This window comes from Octodon degus, unplaced genomic scaffold (assembly GCF_000260255.1).
Source record: "Octodon degus isolate 3935 unplaced genomic scaffold, OctDeg1.0 scaffold00035, whole genome shotgun sequence".
Lineage (NCBI taxonomy): Eukaryota > Metazoa > Chordata > Mammalia > Rodentia > Octodontidae > Octodon > Octodon degus.
In genome coordinates this window covers 7178210-7199910 of record NW_004524611.1, presented here as the reverse complement: position 1 = coordinate 7199910, position 21701 = coordinate 7178210, and the positions used below count along the sequence as shown (strand labels likewise).

The following is a 21701-nucleotide window of genomic DNA, read 5'->3' as shown; positions in this document are numbered from 1 at the left end:
TTTTGTTTCCTAATCCACTGTGCCAGTCTATTTCTCTTAATTGGTGAATTGAGTCCATGTACATTGATGGTTAGAATTGAGATGTATTGACTTACAATTGACATGTTATTTACCTGTTGTCATTTACTCCTTTTTCTCCTGTGTTTAATTGCATGCCCTATTTAGTTGGTTGCTTCTGATCTCATTCATGGAGTTCTAATCATTTTGGTCCCTTTCTAGAACATCTTTCAGTAGCCTGTGTAGGGTTGGCTTTGTCATCAGGAAATTGTTTAGCTGTTCTTTGTCATGAAAGTATTTCACTTCTCCATCAAATTTGAAAGAAAGTTTTGCAGGGTATAGTAGTCTGGGCTGGAATTTGTTTTCATAGAGGACTTGGAGTACTCTGCTCCATGCTCTTGTTGCCTTCGTGGTTTGTGAAGAGAAGTCGGCCGTAATTCTGATGGGTTTTCCTTTGAATGTGATCTGCTTCTTTTCTCCAGCGGCTTTCAGCAGATTATTCTTGTGCTGAATTTCTGGGATCTTGACTATTATATGTCTCAGTTTGTTTTTCATTGGGTTGAGGTTACTTGGCATTCTGTATGCTTCGGTTACCTGAATATCAGATTGTTTCCTCATATTTGGGAGGTTTTCTGCTATTACTTCTGCCCGTATTTTTTTAATGTCATTTGTATTGACTCCTTCTTTCTCATTGATGCCTATTAGTCTCACATTGTTCATCTTTGCATCATCTTGCAGGTGATGGATTATTCTTTCCTGCATCCTCGTTGTTTTTAAGAGATCCTTTCTTACCTTTTCACTAGCTGCACCAGCGTCTTCAAGATCTGAAACTCTGTCTTCACTTTCACTTAAACGGTTTTGCAAGCTTGTGATTGAGATTTTAATTTCCTCTATATCTCTTTGACTCTGCTTCATGCGATCTATTTCTTTCCTGTATTGCTCATTCAAGGAATGTGTCATTTTTCTAATCTCTGTTTTTTTTTATCAATGTCTTCTTTAGAAGCAGTTATAAATTCTTTTACTGCAGTGTTTTTTTTTTTAATTTTATTTATTTATTTATGTGTGTGTGTGAGTGTGTGTGTGTGTGGCCAGCTCAGCCCACCAGGGGGCGGGGCTGGCTGGCATGTGGTGCTGGGGGATTGAACCGCGGTCTGTGCTTTGCTAAACTTGTTCTAAGTAGGTGCTTTAGACCACTGAGCCACCTCACCAGCCCCTACTGCAGTGTTTTTTTCAGATTGGGTTTCCTCCGTATGTTTCTGTAGTTGATTCTTTACTTGAGATGCTATGAGTTCTGAGAATTCTTTTTTATTTCAGAATAATTCCACTCTGAGTTCCTCTATAACTTTCTGCTGTTGCTTATTTACTATCGATGTTATTAATTCATACATTTAAGCTGAGCTAGTAGAAAAGAATTCCACTCTGAGATCCTCTATGACTTTCTGCTGTTGCTTATTTACTATCGACACTATCAATTCATATATTTGAGCTGAGGTAGTGTCCTCTGCACTTGTTATGGGTGGGCTTGGGTTCGGAGATTGTATTTTGTTCCTTCTCATCATTTTGTGTAGCACTGTCCTCTGACCTTTGTTGTAGATCTTTGTTGCAGTTATAACCTTAGCACCTACTAAAGTTCAGGTACAAATCTACAAAGTTTAGATTTATCCAGCTGTGCCTGGCTTGGGTCTGGCTGCTGTGCTCAGCTCTTTCCTGTTGCTGCCCTTGGGGGTGAACCTGTTGTGCCCCTCTGGCAAGATGTTCTGCTCCTGGACTAGCTGGGTGGTTCTGTCCCCTACACTCTCTGCAGGATTGCAGCTGCAGGGTTTCACCCAGGCCTGTATGCCAGGCCTGAGCTGAGTCTGGAGGGGACAAGGTGGAGTAGTGGGGAGAGGCAGCTCTCCCACACACTCACTGGGCCTGGGATAGGACTGGATCTGGGGGTTCCTGGAATGGGGCAAAAATTCCTACTCGGCGGGCGGGTTGGGGGAGGTACTATGGAGTCATGGGGGGGCGTCCCAAAGGGGTGGAAGAGGGTCTCACCCAAGCTGCACCTGGTCTGGGACCAATAGGTCCCGCCGGCACAGGGTAGCCAGAAGTTCTCACACTCACTTGGCCTGGGCTAGGACTGGGTCTGGGTGTTCCTGGAACACGGCAGAAATTCCTACTCAGCGGGCGGGGTGGGGGAGTGCTGCGGAGTGGTGGGAGGGGGGTCCCAAAGGGGTGGAAGAGGGTCTCACCCATGCTGCGCCTGGGCTGGGACCAGGAGGTCCCACAGGCGCAGGGTAACAGGAAGCTCTCCCACACATTCACCAGGCCTGGGCTAGGACTGGGTCTCATATCCAGGTACCATTCTAAAGGCTTTGAAATAATTTAAACTTAATCTCTATAAGAATTCTATGAAGGGCTGGGGAGATGGCTCAGTAGAATAAGTGCTTCCCTGGCAAGCACAAGGGCCTGAGTTCAGTTTCCAGGTTCTGGAAAAAAAAAAAAAAAGAATTCTATGAAGTAGGAGCTGGGGCGATAGCTCAGAGGAATAAGTACCTATGTGGCAAGATCAACATCCTGAGTTTGATCCCTGGCCCTGCATGCTGTGCCAGGCATGGTGGTGCACACCTGTGATCCCAGCACTCAGGAGTTGAGAGAAGAGGACCACTACAAGTTCAAGATCAGCCTGGGGGCTACAAAAGTGAGCACAAAGCCAGCCTGAACTACATAGCAAGACCCTCTTTCAAAAGAAAAAAAATTCTACAATGTAGAGTATTATCAGCACCCCAACAGGTACAATTATCATCCTAACAATAATAGTAACGATAACAGGTAACATTTTCAATCCTTACTACACACCAGACACTTGGCTAAGGGTATTACAGTCTTTACAATGTAATCTCCATGGCAACCATATGCTTACCATCCCTAACAGGGTACCACTATCATCATCCCATCTTCAGGATAAGAAAAGTAAAGAAGGGATGAGATAAGACTCAGCAAACCATGCAACTCACCCATGATCACAATTAATAAAGGACAGAGCTGTGATCAGGTCTAGCGCTGCCTGACTCCAAAGCCTGGGTCTGGACAGCACCTCTTGAGCATTTATTTCCCTCCACAGGTCCTGACAGGACACACTACACGGGGATAAGGAGCACAGATTCTAAAGATAGAAAGGCCAGGTCCATGTCTGTGCCCAACTGTGGAACTGACAACAAATTCCTCAACCTCTGAGTCCTTCCTCAATAAAGCTGAAACACCAAAAGTGCCAGCAGGCAAGTATGAAAGGGCCAATCCCAAAACCGAATGGGATAAGACGTAGGCAAGACCATCATCTCCATTAGAAAATAGAGACACAGAAGGGGGGGGCAGTACCTTAGGGTTACAGACACATTCATGTGAATGAAAGATTTTAAATACAGGTCTGACCCACTTAAAAATCAGAACGCTTTTTCTACTGGCCAACCTACCAGTCATAGGAAGCACGTTTGGACAGGGAGGCCTGGAGCTGAATGAGGAAAATAGCTAGGAGTTGGCCAGCGGAAGAAGCGAGGGCTCTGCAGATGGAGGAGTGCGCCCAGAGGAACTGCACCAGGACATGGGCAGCACCTTGGAGTTGCTGCACTTACTTCAGCATGGCTGCGGCCTGAGAACAAGAGGCACGGTGTGAGAATCTTCACGTGAAGCAGAAGAAATGCAGCATGATTTGGGGCAGGGGTTCGCAATGTGAAACCTCCAGACCAGAGATATTATCACTGGAACCTGTTACACACAAGGTTTGGGGCCTACCCTATAACCCCTGAATCAGAAACTTCAGATCTAGTATCAAAAGGCTTCAGAGGACTAAAGTGCCTGCTTAGGCAAGCACAGGGACTGGGATTCGATCCCTGGCACCACATGCCTTGCCAGCCCTACCCCCCAGGGCAGCTGAGCCAGCTAGAGTCTGGTGTAGCGGCGTAAGCCTGTAATCCTAGCCCTGGAGAGGCTGAAAACAGGAGGATCACTATGAGTCCAAACTGTATAGTGAGACCCTGTAACAACCAAATACATTAAAAATGGGGGGAGGGGCTCCAGGTGATTCCGATGCTTGAAAACCTGATAGCAATGATGGAATGGAATATGTTGCTGAAAGCAGTAAAATCCTTCATTATCCAGGGAATCCAGGAAATGGAGGAATGAATTCCTCTACAGTATCTGCATAGGCATGGGCTCTAATACTCATGATGTGCTTGGTTCTTCTTTGAAAATAGTTAACCAGGTTTATAGGTTATTCTAATTACAGACCAAACTGCCACAAGCTACAGCTCAGTCAAATACTGTAAAACAGGCTTTTATTTTAAATAAAAAAAATTATTTCTACATCCCAGTGATCTAAATTTTGTGCCCTCCTATGGACTGATTGTTGGTGTCCCCCTAAATTCATACACTGAGACTGAATCACCAATGTGATATGCAGTGATGGGCCCTAGCTGGGCACGGGGCCAGGTATGTGTAGTCCCAGCACTCCAAGAAGCTGAGGCAGGAGGATCATAAGTTCAACTCCCATCTAGGCAACTTAGTGAGACCCTGTCTCAAAAGAAAAAGAACTGGGGGCCCCCGGAGATATAGCTCAGCAGCGTAAACGCCTGCCCAGCAAGCTCAAGGTCCTGACTTTGATGCCCAGTACCAAAAAAAAAAAAAAAAAAGAGAAAGAAAGAAAGAAAAGAAAAAAAGGCACCATAATCATTTTTTCTTTTGAAAACAAAATTAAAACTTTGCAATTGCAACACTGCAGTTTTGCTTCAGTTTTGTTAAATCCAGACAAAATTAAATGTGGCCTCAGAGCCATGTTACCTCTAAAATCCTTTAAGTACTAAGGTCCCTTAGGAGACTTCATTTGAGAAAAGTATCCTTCCATTGCTAAGAAAGAGAAATATGAAAGCAAATGTTTTTAGGATAAAAATTCTAGCTCTCCAACACACACTCTAAGGCCCCCAGCCCCTCCTCCCTCAGGCCTTACTTCCTACTACTTCCTGCCTGGAAATGAACTCCCCCACAAAAGCAAACAGCCCATATTTCTCCAGAGGGACCAGTTTCTCATCTTTGTTAATTTGTTCATACTGTAACTTCTTAATGACTACTGCCTGGTGGATTGGCTTTATTAGTTTTAAAATTACATTAGCCAATGAAAAACAAATACCATATTCTGCCTCAAGTGGGGCTGTGCCGGGTGATTTCCACTAGTGGGGTGGTCAGGGTCCTCCACAGGTCTGATGTCTCACGGTGAACCAGGCCTCAGGTCATCTGGAGGCCCTGTCCTGGGTCAGCAGCCGCAGGGAGGAAGTACTCCACTTCATCTCTTACCCGGGGACCTGCAGACCAGTTAGATGAAGCCAGGCTGCTCCCAGGAGGTGTGGCTCATGGAACGTCCATCTGGCTAGGGAAGAGGAAAGGCGACCCGGACAGCCAAGCAAGGACATCCCTGAAGCATGATATTCCACAAGTCAGCCCTAGACACTCCCCCCTTTATCTGTTCTACTGCTCAGCTTTCAGGTCAATGGCCCTCAACTGGGGCTTGGGCCATGTCCAGAAACAGTTTTGCTTGTAAACAGTTTAGGTCATGGGAAAGGGAAGCTGCTTTCACCTACAGAGTAGAAGCTAGGATGCAGCTAAAAAGCACCCCCAAGAACCACATGGGCCCAAAGGTCAGCAGTACCAAGGATGTGGAAAGCAAGCTTTCACACTGGCCTTGGAAGGCTTTTCTGAACACCCCAGACTGGGTTAAGTATCTGTTTGGTTTTCAGTAGTTCTTCCTCAGTGCCCTATTTAAGAATCTGTGCCTTCCTTTAGATCCTGTGTTTCCTTAGGGCAGAGACTTTTGGCTCCAGGGCCTGGCACACGGTAAGTGATCATTAAATAATGAAGCTTGCTACCTGCCAATCCTGACTGATACAACCTACTCTTCTTATAAAAGAAACCACAGAAGGCCAGCGACATAGCTAAGTGGACTAAGGCAAGCACAGAGAGCAGGGTTCGATCCCTGGCACCACATGCTGCAATGGCCCCACCCCTAGGCCAGGCGTGGTGCTTCACGCCTATAATCCCAGCGCTGGGAAGGCAGAAAACAGGAGGATTACTGGGAGTCTGAGCTGCATACTGAGACTCTGTACCAAATACAATAAATAAATAAATACATAAGAAAAAAAAGCCTAGGCCCAGGAGAGATAGCTCAGTGGCATAAGCACCTGCCAGGCAATTATAAGGTTCTAAATTCAATCCCTGGTACAAAAAAAGAAAAAAATTTCACTGGGCACAGTTAACTGGAATAAAAACTATATTTTTCAGCATGCTTGCCTTCCCTTCTTTTTTTTTTTTTTTAATCATTTTGAGACAGGGTATTACTATGTAGTTCAGGCTCACCTTGAGCTCACTTTGTAGCCTAGGCTGGTCTTAAACTTCCAGTGATCCTCCTGCCTCAGCCTTCTGAGTGCTGGGATCGCAGACGTGCACCACCATGTCCGACTTCCCAGCTTTTCTTACAGTTACATAAGGCAATATAATTAAGTTATAGCCAGTGGAAAGCAAGAAACGCTACCTGGAGGCTTGCAGGAAACATTCTCAAAGAACATTAAACGTCCCCTCTTTCACATACAGCCCCTCTCCACCCACTCTTTCAGATATGGATGAAGGGGAGTGAGCTCGAGTCCATGTCGTGGGATGATGGAGCCACAACAGACACAGTCCAGGTGACAGATGGCTGCGGAGCAAGATAGACAGCCCTGAGTGCCATCCGTCACACAGTAACTATGATTTCTTTGAAATCTTTATCATTTTGGATCTCTAGTATCTGTTAAAAAAATCTAATCCAAATTAATAAGTAACTTAATATCCAACAATGCCTGCTCTTTAGTACCAATTATTATATCCTCCAGGAAAGAAGATTTTGCTTTCTTCTTTACTTTCTCTCCGCTTCCATTCATTCTTTACCGACAAACCTAACGTGCAGCGCTGCTTTCCTCTTATGCCTTCCTTTGCCCGGCTGCTTTGTTCCCTTGCTTGGTCCACCCTCCCGCTCCAGCTCAGGCTCTCAGCCACTTTATTTCCTCCGTGTCCCCTGTAAGGACCCATTGTCCCAGGCAGCATGTAACGCCTACATTATTTGTTTAGTCCATGTTTTCAGGCCAGCACGATCACATTCCTTGTGCCAAGATGGTATCCTGAAATCACACATCTTCATTCCTTTCTTATCCCTTCCCCTGCCTGGCTCTCTCCACCCCCCACCCCCATCTCTTGGTCTCCTCCACTATTAACACCGAGATCTCCAGAGGCCCGTCCACTGCCGTCCCGAATCTAAGCAATGAGAAATCAGCAGATTCACTCTCTAGTAATTTGGTGGTGGTGGAGGGGGTGATATTTATAAAATTTTTCTAGAATACTTCAATCTGAGCTAGTGGAGCTCAGGTAATCCTAATCTGCATGCCATTAGCTATACATGCTTTTACAGTGCTGATAATTTTTATAAATATAGAATGTTGTTCTCTATGTACTCACAATATATTTTTTTCCTTAAATTTTAGAAAATCTTTAAGTGGATGCTTAGTTATCTTTCTCTGTTAATCTTGTAAGATACAAAAATTTAAACTTTTTTTCTTTTTTTGCTTTCTGAGACCACGCAGTTCAGGCTGACCTTGAACTCACTTTGTAGCCTAGGCAGTCCTCCAACTCTCAGCGATTCTCATGCCTTAGTCTCCCCAGTGTTGAGATTATAGGTATGTACTACCACACCCGGCCCCAAACTTTCAAAATAGCAAAGATCCTGAATGCCTGCAAACCTTTACCTCCTGAACCTTCTCCTAAGCCCATCATTCTTTATAAACTTCATCTCTAGCAAAGAACGCTGATAAGATATTTTAGCAACCCCCTGTCTCGGTTACTCTTCTCTCATTGCTGGGACAAACACTTGACACCCAAAATGAAGGAAGTTTAGGTTTATTTAGCTCACAGTCAGTGGAGATTTCAGTCCATACTCAGCTGGCTCCAAGGCAGAGCGGCACATGGCAGAGAGCACCCATTCATGGTGGCAGCAAAGCATAAGAGAGCAAGAGCAAAAGGGAAGGCGCAGGGGCAAAAAAGGCTACAGAGAGCAAGTCTGTCTCCCATAAATGCCATTCAAGCTGTCCTCCCCAGGTTGGGTGCAGCACTCACACCCATAATCCCAGCAGCATCCACACCCATAATCTCAGCAGCACACACACCCATAATCCCAGTGGATCATGAGTTAATCACAAATTCTAGAAGTTTGCCCCATGACTGCCTGAGGCTTTGTGGGGACACCTAGACACAAATTACAACAGCCCCCATTAATGATTAAGTTTCTCATCACACACACACACACACACACACACACACACACACACACACACACGACCCTGGCTTATCAGGAGTAAGAATCTCTGACTTATCTATCCCCTGCGTAACTTTCCATCCACCATCTTTGGCTATGACCCTGTTTAAAAAAAAATAAAGGACTAGGTAAGTACCTCAGTGAGAAATTCTCCAGTTCAATCCCCAATATGGGGGAGGGGTAGACAAAAAAGCTTTTAGTCTGTTTGGGTATGTTTGCCTGTGTGCGTCCGCATATACTACATACAATCTGTTAACTTTAGTCATTAGTGTATGCTCAAAAGAAACGCTGCTTATCGCTACCAAAAGTAAAATGAAATTTTATAAATAATGACATAAACTTGGAAATAACTCAAATAGCTATCAATTGAAGAATGAATAAACTGTCGTTTACCTCCTTGAATACCACAGAGAAATAAAAATGAAGGGACTACACTGCTAATTATAACAACACGGATCAGTGTCACACATAAAACTGAATGAAGCCAGGCACAGACCCTATGCATGACTGCATTTATATGAAGTGCAAGTGTAAGCAAAGCTAATCCATGAGGCCGGCCAAATAGCTCAGCAGATTAAAGCGCGTGCAAGCAGGCACAGGGGCCAGGGGCTTAATCTCTGGGCCTGCCATGCCAGCCCTGCCCCAGGTATGCACTGAGACAGGCGATTGAGACTGGCCGTGGTGGTGCACGCTTGTAATCCCAGCTCCTGGGAGGCTGTAAACAGGGGATCACTACGAGTCTGATCTAGTAGTGAGACCCTGAACACCCTGTAGACCCTTCCCTAAAATAGAAAAAATAAATAAAAATTCATATAGTTGCAAGAATCTTAGAATAAGCACTAGAAGGTTCTAGTCATGGATCTGTGGTGCAAAATTTTTGAAAAAACACTGTCTGGTATTAACCTTCCATCACACAAAAGCAAACTATCTTTATGAAGATCAATTTTTGATCTAAAAATCAAAAAATCAAAAATCGGAAGTCATTAAGCTGAATGACAGACACTAACGCCTAACGCCTGAGCTCAGTGAAAAAAGGCTTTCACTGCCTGAAAATTGGATTTACATCCATCAAGAAAATATAGGGCCAAGGATATAGCCCAGGGGCAGAGAATTTGCTGAGCATGTGTGTGTTCCCGGGTTTAATCTGTTGTACTGCACAATAAATAAATAAAAGACAGTATATAAATGAACAAATGAACTGCATGAATGGAAGAATATACTGTGAACTGGTAGAGAATTAACTACAAAAAAATCCATCATTGAAGCTTTATCTTTTGTAAGACAGATTTAAATATATACATATGTTACATATACAACACGCACATGCATATATAGACACATACATACCTTGATTAGCTAAATAAAAATTTAAAAACAGAACTTCTACTCACTTTGACAGAGACACTCCCCCCGCCTTCCCAATCATCTCTTCGTGGTGCAGTACTGAGTGATTCCATGGAATATGCAGGAACTTCAAGAGTGTTCTCATCCACCGCTCAGGATGCAGGACAAGCTGTTCATAGTGAACCAACATGCATTTTTTGTAACCAACCTCCATACACTGATTATACATAGTCTCTATGGCACGGTTCCATTTGGTCAAACAGTCTCTATAGCTGTTCAGGTCAAATCCAGCTATAGTAACTTTGCGAGAAATCATTGAATGTACTGACGCCCGGCCATCTCGGACCATCAGGAGAAACTTGGCATTGGGGAATAACCTAGCAAGGTACGTTAAGGATTTCAGGGCAAAGGGATCTTTGTTACATAAATAAGGGGCCGGCTCCCCGTGTTTCACTATAATTTCTAGTAAGAAGGCTTGCATGGCAGAGTCCAGTACTTCGTCGGTGACACCAGCCTCATCCAAGCGGATCTTTTCTTTACTAGATCGTGACCACATCTGTTTCAGGGCCAGGATGCGAGGAATGACCCTGGTTTCCTCTCCACAGCGGATGTCCGGGTGCGCATCCAGCATGGCCCTCATGAGAGTGGTTCCACTCCTAGGCACGCCGCCGATAAATATTAAAGGCATATCTTTGTGGTAGGCAAAGGTCTTGTTGGCTTTGGGGTCCAGGCTGGTTCGCACAGTCGACTTCACACTCTCCAGCTTGATGGGAGGGCTCCGTTCCTCTATGCGGTGATGGCATTCCATGGCATGCTGGCCCAGGTAAAACACGGTCACAGAGCTAATCACCAGGCAGGCCAAGAGTAAGTTCTGCTTCAGTTTCCCAACCATCTTGGTGTGGCTGTCTTGTTAGTAAACAGATACTGTGCTCAAAACAATCTCCAAAAAATGTTCAGGCCATGGAGAGTCTACTTGAGCAAGATGAACACCTAGTAGAAAAAGGAAAAAGGCCCTTTTATCATATTATAATTGTTTACTAGTTAGTCGCCAGTTACCTCCGCGGCACTGCAGCTAGAAAGAAGGTGAAGCAGTCTTGGACGCACTGATATCTTAGGACATTACATGCACAAATATGAGTACGAACAGATCAGTGTTTATAATGAGAAACAGCTTTTCTTAATGCAACAAATGGGAAGCTTTGTATCTGGCACAGAATGAAAAAATAAACACAACCATTTCTCTCAGAGTCAAGCAGATTACTAATGTACCCACACATGTTTGGAATCCACCCCAAGGCTGACCACTTTGTATCCACATTTGCTATACTGCCTAATGGTCACTATCTCCACATTCTACTATAAAGAGAAATCACAGAAGAAATACCAAACACAACTTCCAAATCTCTAATGGACATTCAGCATATTCATACCACAACTTAATTTAGGTGCTGCAGACCAGATAGCTAGGCTTAGCCGAAGACAAACTAGAACAGGGCAGCAGTACAGAGGCCTCTTCTGCTCTGAGAAGCAAAGTCTTCAGCACAGGCAGACATGCAAACAAGGACAACGAAATGCGACCAATGCCTCAACAGAAATAGGCGAGGAGTCAAAGGGCCATTTAAGTCCATCTGCAAGATCTTGCAAAGCTGTACAGAAACCAAGAGGGAGGATGGGGAGATAGCTCGGTGGTCTAAGTGCCTGCCTGGCAAGCACAAGGTCCTGAGTTCAATTCCTAGTACCACGTGCCATGCCAGGCCACCGAAACCAGGCATGGTGGTGCATGCCTATATAATCCCAGCACTGAGGAGACTGAGACAGGAGGATCACTACAAGTCCAAGCCATATGGTGAGACCCTGTACCAAAGACAGAGAGAGAGCGAGGGCGCGAGAGCATGAGAGCGCGAGAGAGAGCAAGAGCAAGGAGTGTGGTGGTTTATATCTGCAATCCCAGCTGCTCAGGAAGTTGAGATCAGCCTGCGTCATTTAGTGACCCCGTCCCCAAATTGAAAAAAATTTTAAAGGCTGTAGCTGTAGCTCAGTGCTCCTGAGCTTGCTTAGAATGTGCAAGGCCCTGGGCTCATTAAACAGTACTAGATTTTAAAAAAATAAAAAAAATTGAAAAGAAAATAGCGGAGAAGAGTGTTGAGTATTGTGAGCCATAGGAACTCACATGCAAAGCACACAAGAGCCTGAGCAGGTGACAGGAAATATCCCAGAAGAGCCTTGAGTAGCCTATAATTGAGGCTTGGCACATGGGCAAGATCTGGGCACATTTGGCACCCCAACCTGCAGACACACATGGGCCAAACCACTGGCCACACACTAGGAAGCAGACGGTAACTGGACTATACTTTTCTGTGTCAACTTGACTAAGTGGTCAGCTGTTTGGCCAAACTTCCCTCTAAATATTGCTGTGAAAGATTTTTTTTTTTTTTTTGATGTGGTGGGTATTTAAATTCACAGATTTGCAGTCAGCCAGATTCTCCCACATAATACAGGAGGGCCTCATCCAACAACTAAAACACTGAGGTTTCTGGGAAGAGAAGGAACTCATCTCCAGACCACAACACACACACACGTGCCTGTTTCCAAGCTAGTGATCTGTGGAACTTGCTTCAAGACACAGCATCAGCTCGCGTCTGCCCAACTGCCCTGTGGGGTCCACACTTGCCAGCCCCTCTCCCCAGTCACATGAGCCAGCAGTTCTGAATCAGTTTCTTCTCCCTCTCCGCTCCATGCTGCTGACCTGCAGAACTTGCAGTCAAGACCACAAAAGCTTCCTCACTGCTGTGTAGATCTCTGACCCACCAGGTCCACAATCACATGAGCCAATTCCTTAAAGTCAACCCCTACCTTCCACCCCCACCCACCCACCCTCTAGGATCTGAGTTTCTGGCAGGTTCTAACACAGTGAGTACACCTGGGGCAATGACCAACTGTGCTGGAAAAATAGACTCTGAGTGACAGGACTTTCATGCAGTAGGCCTTTCCTCTCCTCACAGCCAATTATAAAGCTTGATGAAACTTACAACCCTTTTAGTACTCTGCAAATCAAAGGGTTCTAGTGGCCTGAAAATGATTCATGCTTGAAAAGCGTGAAAATTAGGTAAAAAACAACGTCTGTGAAGGGACACTCTCACCTTTCACCTCCCCACTTGTAGGTGCAAAGGTTCTGCAGGCACGGGTAGGGCAAGGCAAGCCACCAGGGCCGCTGACTTGCTTGGCACTGGGGTGGAGGGGACTTGCATCTGGGGCAGTGCCCAGCACACACCTGCCACTTGCACCATCAGTGTGAATGATGGACCGCGGGCGGGGAGGAAAGCAACAAGAACACTTCTACGAGCTAAGGTTGCAAGACACAGTGGGGACAAGTTTGGGTCAATCCTGAGCCTGCACACAGGTATGAAGGAGACACAAAAGGACCAGTGTAAAGTACAAGCCAGGGCAGATCTGAAAGCAGCCTCAACTGTGAATAGGCTCCCTACCCACACAGACCCACTGGCTTGTGATGTCGGATAAGCAGCGAATGAGCCCTGGCCTCTCAGCCACAGGAGGGAAGAGAGGACTCCTAGGAAAGGAGCCCTCACAATGAAATCTCAAACTGAAAGTTATCCAAGGATCTATATACTTTACTTAAAAAACTGTTGATATATAAACTAGTATAAAAGCATATATATGTATATGTGTGTGCATGTTTATATTTGTGCATATGTATGAAATTAGCACATATCTACATGAAGTGTCCACACAAGGCAACTTGACAGGGACACAAAGCAGGGCTCAGAAGCAAAGATTTAATTGCAAACAGGCATAAAAGAACTCACTACAGTAACTGAAATGTTCTAAACCTGGACTGTTGTCACAGTTGCATAACTCTCTACAATCTAATAAAAATCATTGGGTTAGACGTCACAATGGGCATTTTATGATTATACAAATCACACCTCAATACAGCTGCTTTTAGAAAGAGAACACATTACTAGAACCTATTTTAATGGTCTCTATAGGATATACCAACAAAGATCCTGTCTGTGCTTATTCATGTATTCACTCTCATTGTTACATATTAGAGGATATTATTGTGTCAAGCACTATATAAAGTTTCAATCAAGACTCAAGAATCACAAAGAATAAGTTCAGATTAAAAGACAGGTTTAATAAGAAAAAGAGCGCCAAGAAACTAGTGTTAATTGAGATAACTGGTAGCAAGATGCCATTGAAAGGTCCAAACAGAAAAATGTCTCCATAATACAAAAGGCACACTTATGCTGTTGTTCCAGTATTCAGCTGGAAAGAGAGACGCTGGGAAGAAAAACACAATGACAAAAAAAGTCAATAGAAAACAGAATTAAAATTCAACTTTAGAAGAGTCCATATTGGCTGAAGAAACTAAAACATTACAAGTGTGTGTACACACACACGCACACACAGAAGCAAGCGCGCGCGCACACACGCATATGTATAAAAATAAACTCACTTGGATTTGCTGGACTGGAAAAGACAGTCAAGAACGCTAAGAGCCTGTGTTTCAAGCATAACAAAGGAAAACCCCATCTGGACATGTGCTGCAATTTAAATATGTAAGAAATAGTTTTTTAGGCTTCCAAACACAGCACAAAGGACCAAATAACAAACTGGCATTGGATGTCCCCAATATATTAAGTATTGTCCTCTGGTTTTCGTGTGTGTGTGTGTGTGTGTGTGTGTGTGTGTGTGTATTCTTTAAATATGTCATAGTGACACATATGTTGCTTTTCTAACTACGAAAAGATAAATCAATATTTTAAAAAGAATAGGAGAAATCTGTCTTTTAAAACGGTGCTTAGGCTATGATTTGAAGAATGAGTGGGAGTTAGGTGGTGGGAAGGAAAGAGTATTCCAAACAAAGCAACTGGATATGACGAAGTGCTTTTGGTGAGAAGGTTTTGCAAGGTTTCAAGAAGGAAGAAGTAGGTGGGCCAAGGTAAGGGCAAGGCACTGGAAAATGATACCTTATACAGCAAGTACAGGGTATGGCACTGCATGACATAGCTGAGATCTAAAATGTGCCCCCAAGCTCACGTGTGTGGAAGGCAACTGGATCCCAGGGGCGCTGTACCACCCATCAGTGGGTTCATCTGTAGATGGGCTCAGTAGCAGGATGCACTGTTAGGAGGGCGGCCTGGCTGGATGGGTCACTGGGGTGTGGCCTGGCAGGCTGCATTCTTGCCCTACTTGCTCCCTCTGTTCTCTGCTTCCCGGCTACAATGGGTTTTCCTCTGCCAAGCTGCTCCTTCCATGGAGTCAACCAATCATGGATTGAATCCTCTGAAAAACCATCAGCCAAAGTATCTTCCTTTAAATCGTGGGTATTGGGCTGGTAAGATGGCTCAGTGGTCTAAAGCACCTACTTAGAACAAGCTTAGCAAAGCACCAGAACCATGGTTCAATCCCCAAGCACCACATGCCAGCCAGCCCCGCCCCCTGGTAGGCTGAGCTGGCCACACACACACACACACACACACACACACACTAAATAAATAAAATTTAAAAATGAATAAATAAATAAATCGTGGGTATTGAGTATTTTGTCCAGCAATGAAAAAGTGGCCAATATAAAAAAGTGGTATTCGGGAATGAGGTACCTGACCACATGGCTCAGAAGTTTTAGGGACTTCTTGATAAAAGAGTTTGGAAAAGCTCAGAGAGGCAAGCTAGAGAATCCCTAGAATACTGTGAACAGAGCTCAAAAGGCCAGAAGATAAGAATACAGACAGAAAGCCAGATTCAAAGGTTTTCATTTGGGAGCAGGGACTCTGTTGGCAGTAGGACTAGAGGCCATATGTATTCAACTCCAGCAGAAAATCTGTCTCCATTTTGCCCACGTCCTCAGTCTGCAGGAGACTGAATTTAAGGGCAATGGACTACCTGATCTAGCAGAGGAAATTCCAGGGCAGCCCAACATTCAAGGTGTGGCATGGGTACTGCTTGTTACTTTTAGCCTGATCTACATATCTACATGGATAATCAGGAGAAGACAGACCCAAATGATACAAAAAGTCTCTAGTTTTGTCAAAAACAAAGCACTTGCAAAGTTAGGGCAAAGGACAGCATCAATGCTGAAAAGATGAATACCCCAGGGGCATCATGACAGATTCTTAGAAAAGGCACATCATGGGAGCACAGAACAACCACATGTAATTTTTTTAGGAGTATTTCTACTGATAGATTATTAACTTTAATTTTATGAGTTTTACTATATTAAACAATGTGTGCTTAACAGAAAAATAAAATATTAAATTTTTAATATGCAATGAGTATGTAGAACAAACATCAACATTTTCAACATCAATCATTTACCTGCTTACAAGATCTAAAAGTAACAGAGAAGGTCAGCCAGGTAACTTAGCGTACTAAAGGGTCTGCTTAGGCAGAGTGCAGCAGCCAGGGTCTGATCCCCAGAGCCAGCCCTGACCCTGGGGCGCACTGAGACAGGGACAGAGACTGGGCATGGTGGCTCACGCCTGCAATCCCTGCACTTGGGAGGCTGAAAACAGGAGAATCACTCCACAAGCCTGATCTACATAGTGAGACACTGTAGACCCTGTACTAAATACATGAAAATAATAAATAAAAATAACAGAAATTCTGATGTGAAATACAATGAAAATACAAACAAAACTCACCATAGAAATCTTTGCTGGGCTGGTGAGATGGCTCAGTGGTCTAAAGCACCTACTTAGAACAAGCTTAGCAAACCACAGGGACCACGGTTCAATCCCCCAGCACCACATGCCAGCCAGCCCGCCCCCTGGTGGGCTGAGCTGGCCCCCCCACACACATAAATAAATAAATAAATAAATAAATAATTTTTAAAAAATAATCTTTGCTTCAATTATCACAACTAAGGCAGTCCTCACTCATAATAACTGCATATTCCATACACAAGTTTCTCCTACACTAACACACACGTTTAGCTTTCTTTTCCTGCTTGGCAGGCCATACTTGTCACCTCTCTTGTCTTCCTCTTTTGTCGGGGCTTCCCACTATATTACATAATGTCCACTTAGCAGGAAAATGAAATAGCAATAAAATCAAATATCAAATACAAATTGTTTAGACTAAAAATCAACATTTTCTACATCAACTATTGACTACATCTAAAAAATAACAGCAGAAATAAATTCCGATGTGAACTGTAATAAAAATACAAATAACATTCTATCAGAAAAAAATAATCTTTACTTCAATTATCACAACTAAGACAGCTTTCACACATGAGAACAGCATGAAAATATAACTGTCGAGTGTGACATCTGGTTGCTGTTTGAAATAGTTGCAATAGGTCTATTTACAAAGTCATAGTTTATTTCACCATTGCACGAAGAAAGATGTGGTGGCAGAGTTCTAGGATAAATTTCTAAATTCAAGTTGTAAAATATCTTTGCACGTACCAGGGCATGTATTTTTATACCATATTTGGAAAGCTTACTTGACATGAACTGCTGAAAGCTTCAAGAGCCACAAAATGATGCAAGTGCTCAGCAGTAGACAGTATATAAATTGTTTGACAGTTTGAAACAAAGCTTTCAACAAATGAGTGACTAGCAGCCCAGTAGATAGATTTTTTTATTTCTTAGGGGGTCTTTTTGTCATCAAAATGTAGGCAATTTTGAAGGAAACCAAATCTCTTGAGTGTCATAATTGTCCTACAAAGCTCAACACCATATCTACCACTTCTCCATAAATCCTTCAGATTCTGATGATTAGAATGATGAAGTCCATTAAAGGCTTCTGTAGTTCAGATAGTGAGATATCATAATAAATATATTTTTGAGTATTCCTATTGATGGATATAGAATGTTTTATGTTTCATTAAAACGTAAGTTCAAAACATCCTGTGGCATATTGGCTTTTACAATTTCCCATACTGATGGATCATTCAGGTATATATGACCATTTTGTAGCATTTATTTTGTACCAGAAATCAAACTCAGGACCTTGCACTTGCCAGGCAGGCACTGTGCCACTGAGCTATATCCCTGGCCCTGTAGCATTTTGACTAGTTAGATGCTTATTTATACTACTGTTTTCTTCCTCATGTCATCAAGGCTTTCATTCTGTACTTCTCTGTCATATCTCTATATTGTTTCTGCCATAACTTGCTAACTTCTTTGGCTCACATGATTCAAGTGATCATGAGGAGCTGTCACTCTGATGATTTACTTTCAACTTCCTCCCAAAGTGATAAAATCAGGGACGGGGAGATGGCTCAGTAGAATAAGTGCTTGCCTGGCAAGCGCAAGGGCCTGAGTTCAATCCCTGGTTCCGCCAAAAAAAAAAAACAACCCAAAAAACAAAACAGAAGTTGTTGACCAAAGTGATAAAATCAATTTTTCCGGCACCACTGTAATGCATTAGATTAATTCTACAAGAAAAAAAAAAAAGAAAACATGCAATAAAATAATTACAAGTACATAAAATGTAATGTGGGTGGCACATAACACGGGTAAAACCCAATTCAACTTTGACACAAGTCTATCTGCCTTGTCATTCATCGTACCAAGTGGCTAAACACAGAGATTGCCTCCTGTAGACCCCCAGCATAGCTATGGAGACCCAGCCAGCTACTGTTACACTAAAATACACATTTTCATTAGAATGGGCATCTGAGAATCAGTATAAAGATGCCAAGCACTACATCAGGGAAAGAGGAAAGCTGCCTTGAAGCATCTCAGAACTGACAAGACTGTATCCTTCAGAACCAACGGTGTAAAAAGACACCAGGAAAGACACCAGGCAGCAGGATGTGAGCTCCAAAGGGGATGGGAGACACACCCCAGGACTCCCCCAGACAGAACCAGAAGTGCCTTCTAGATGTTTCTTCATCCAGTCAAGGTGACAATCAAGATTAACACAATTTAATAACAATTTTTCACAAATTCTTGAAAAAATAGTCCTTTGATTTGAGAGGAAAGTACTATAAAAGTTAATGTGACTATGAGTTTTGTTTTTGAGACAGGATCTTTAGTTCAGGTTGGCCTTTTTTTTTTTTTTTATTTTTATTTATTTATTGTGTGTGTGTGTGTGTGTGTGTGTGTGTGTGGCCAGCTCAGCCCACCAGGGGGTGGGGCTGGCTGGCATGTGGTGCTGGGGATTGAACCACGGTCCCTGTGTTTGCTTAGCTTGTTCTAAGTAGGTGCTTTAGACCACTGAGCCATCTCACCAGCCCCTCAGGTTGGCCTTGAACTCATGTTAATCCTCCTGCCTCAGTTTCCTGAATGCTGAGATTACAAACATGTGCCACATGCGAGTGTATACACACACAAGCACACTTGCATACACATGTACTCACATGTACAGAGGCCTTTTTCCATTTCCTTAAATATCAGGTCAATGTATTTTCAGACAAGCATGATCAATATTTTCTCTACTGGGACATTTATAGAGCTGGCGCTGATCTAGAAACACTATAAAAGCTGCCTCTCATTTTTATCTTCAAGGGAAAGAAAAAGCATGGAAACTCTGTAACAAACATATCTGAGCAATCACTATTAATAGATGCTCTTTCCTGCAGGCCAAATGAAACAGACTCCCACAAATGAGCTGCGCAGTGGAGGAGGGGCTGACACCAGGCTTCTGTACTTAGAGCTTGCACATTTCACCCCCAACAACAATAGGGATCTAACTCAAGCAAGCCCGCTGCCACTGAGCTAAACTCCAGCCCCAATAGCTGCAAAGTCAGAAGACTGCTCATCAAAACTAGAATCATTCACCAAATACTGGAACAAAGGCCATGTCCTTACACACTGCACACACAGGCCAGGCACATGCACTCACACGCACAGCTTTCCTGCTGCTATAGTAAGGCAAGAGACCATGGTCCAGGTCCAAAGGGAGGCCAGGGAAATTTAACAATCCCCCTAAAACACTGCTCCCCTGTTGATCAGGACCTCCTCCCCAGGCCCATCCGCAACGACGACCCATGTGGTACACAGGAACTTTAGTGCCACTCTACCTGGTCTCTCCATTTACTTCTAGCTTATAAGAAAAAAAGAAAACTCATCACGTGATGTGTCTGAGCTGGCCAGTAAGTCTAAGGCAGTAGTGGTAAAAGTGTGGCACATGTGCTGCAGTGGCCTTCTCGTATCACTGAAAGCTTTAAAAGGTTTGCTGTCACTGGTCTAGGGGCTAACTCTGAACAACAGCTTTGCCATTGAGAAAAGAATTCAAACCTGACTCAAATGGCTGATTTTATTGGAGATGCGCTTTTACACCAGCTCAGAGCACCAAGCCAGGGCCCCGTTTCCCTGGCTGTACACCAGGGGCTGGCACTGGACCATGGACACCAGGGAGCAAGTGGCAAGAAGAGTGTGTGTCCCATGGCTAATAGTCTCTGAAAATCAACTGGGCCTTCTCTTCCTACTGAAACAGTAAACATCAATAAATGTCATGGTCACAAGGGAAAGAGGCTGGTCAAAAACAAAGAACTGGTCCTAATGTTCAGGACACAAATGGAGACAAGAGCACAAGTTAAGCTCAAGCATAACATTTTTTTTAAAGAGAATAAAAAATAAAAACAAATCAGAATTTCAAAGCAAGATGACAGAAAATTAACAATGGTTATTTTATTGCATACTGCTATCCGTGAAGCAGTTGCTCAGATTACCAGATACAGACATGTAAGGCTGATCAAACAATATAAACACTAACTAGTCCTTTCAATGAATAGAAATTAGTAGCACACAATTATTTTTGTTATCTTGTACTATATATATTTTTTTTTCACTCCTTTTCTCCTTTCCTCCATCCCAGCTGTTCTTTCTTTTTGAGCCGTTTCTTTCCCTTACACAATGTCTGTTGTACCTTTTGAATCTTACTTACTCTTTCAGGTTCTTACACTAAGGAGCCAATACGATGTTTACACATGCAAGTCTGCTTTATTTCACTTATGAGTATGTCTCTGGTTGTATCCATTGACCTATAAAAGTCTTGAGTTTATCTTTCTTTATACCTTAGTAACACTCCATTGTATTAAAATAACACATCTTCATCTATTCTTTGGTTGATTGTCATTTGGGTTGTTTCTAAGATTTAGCTGTGACAAATTGTTCTGCCATAAACACAGGTACATAGATATTGCTGTGGTATGGTATTTTTAATTTTTCTGGGAAAATACCTAGAAGGGGAATAGCTGGGTCGAATGGGAACTCTAATCCTAGATTTTTGAGGAATCTCCACAAACAACAGAGGTTGTACCAGTCTACACTGCCACTAACAGTGGACAAGGGTTTCCTTTTTCCTCAGTCCTCTCAGCATTTGTTTCACTATTTATTTATTTATTTATTTTTCCTTTGGGAGTACCGGGGATTGAACTCAGGACCTTGAACTTGCCAGGCAAGCACTTATTCTACTGAGCTATCTTCCCAGCCCTCTCTCAGCATTTGTTATTGGTTGATTTTCTAATTTATAGGTTTTTTTTTTAATTTTTTATTTATTTGAGAGAGAGAGAGTGGTGTGTGTGTGTGTGTGTGTGTGTGTGTGTGTGTGGCCAGCTCAGCCCACCAGGGGGCGAGGCTGGCTGGCATGTGGTGCTGGGGGATTGAACCGTGGTCCCCGATGCTTTGCTAAGCTTGTTCTAAGTAGGTGCCTTAGACCACTGAGCCATCTCTCCAGCCCCTAAGTATTGATTTTTTTTAATTTATTGGTTTTTTTTTAATTTATTGGTTGATTTTCTGATGATAGCCATTCCTTCTAGGACAAGGAATCTCAGTGTTGTTTTAATTTGCATTTATCAGATGATCACGGATTGTGAACATTTTAAAATTCATTTTTATTTGCCATTAATATTTCATCTTATAAATGTGTATTCATCTCAGATGCCCATTTTTAGATTGGGTATTTGAATTTTGAGAGGCCTGATTTTTTTTTTTAAGTTTTTTGTATGTTCTAAATAAAAGTCCTTTGAAGGATAGTTGACTAAAATTTTGTCCCAATTCATAGGTTTTCTTTT

The 21701-nt window shown here is 43.1% G+C and overlaps 1 protein-coding gene across 7 annotated transcripts in view; it reads right to left on the bottom strand.

The window, feature by feature from the left end:
- Tpst1 (tyrosylprotein sulfotransferase 1) overlaps positions 1-21701 on the bottom strand; it is a 120176-nt gene that overhangs the window by 74803 nt on the left and 23672 nt on the right. For all 7 annotated transcript variants that reach the window (XR_002820953.1, XR_002820954.1, XM_023714498.1 and 4 more), the window contains exon 2: positions 9757-10699. Coding sequence is in view for 5 of the 7 variants with exons in the window: in XM_023714498.1 (XP_023570266.1) it covers positions 9757-10601 (845 nt within the window). In the remaining 2 variants the exon portion in view is untranslated. The remainder of the gene's footprint in view (positions 1-9756; positions 10700-21701) is intronic.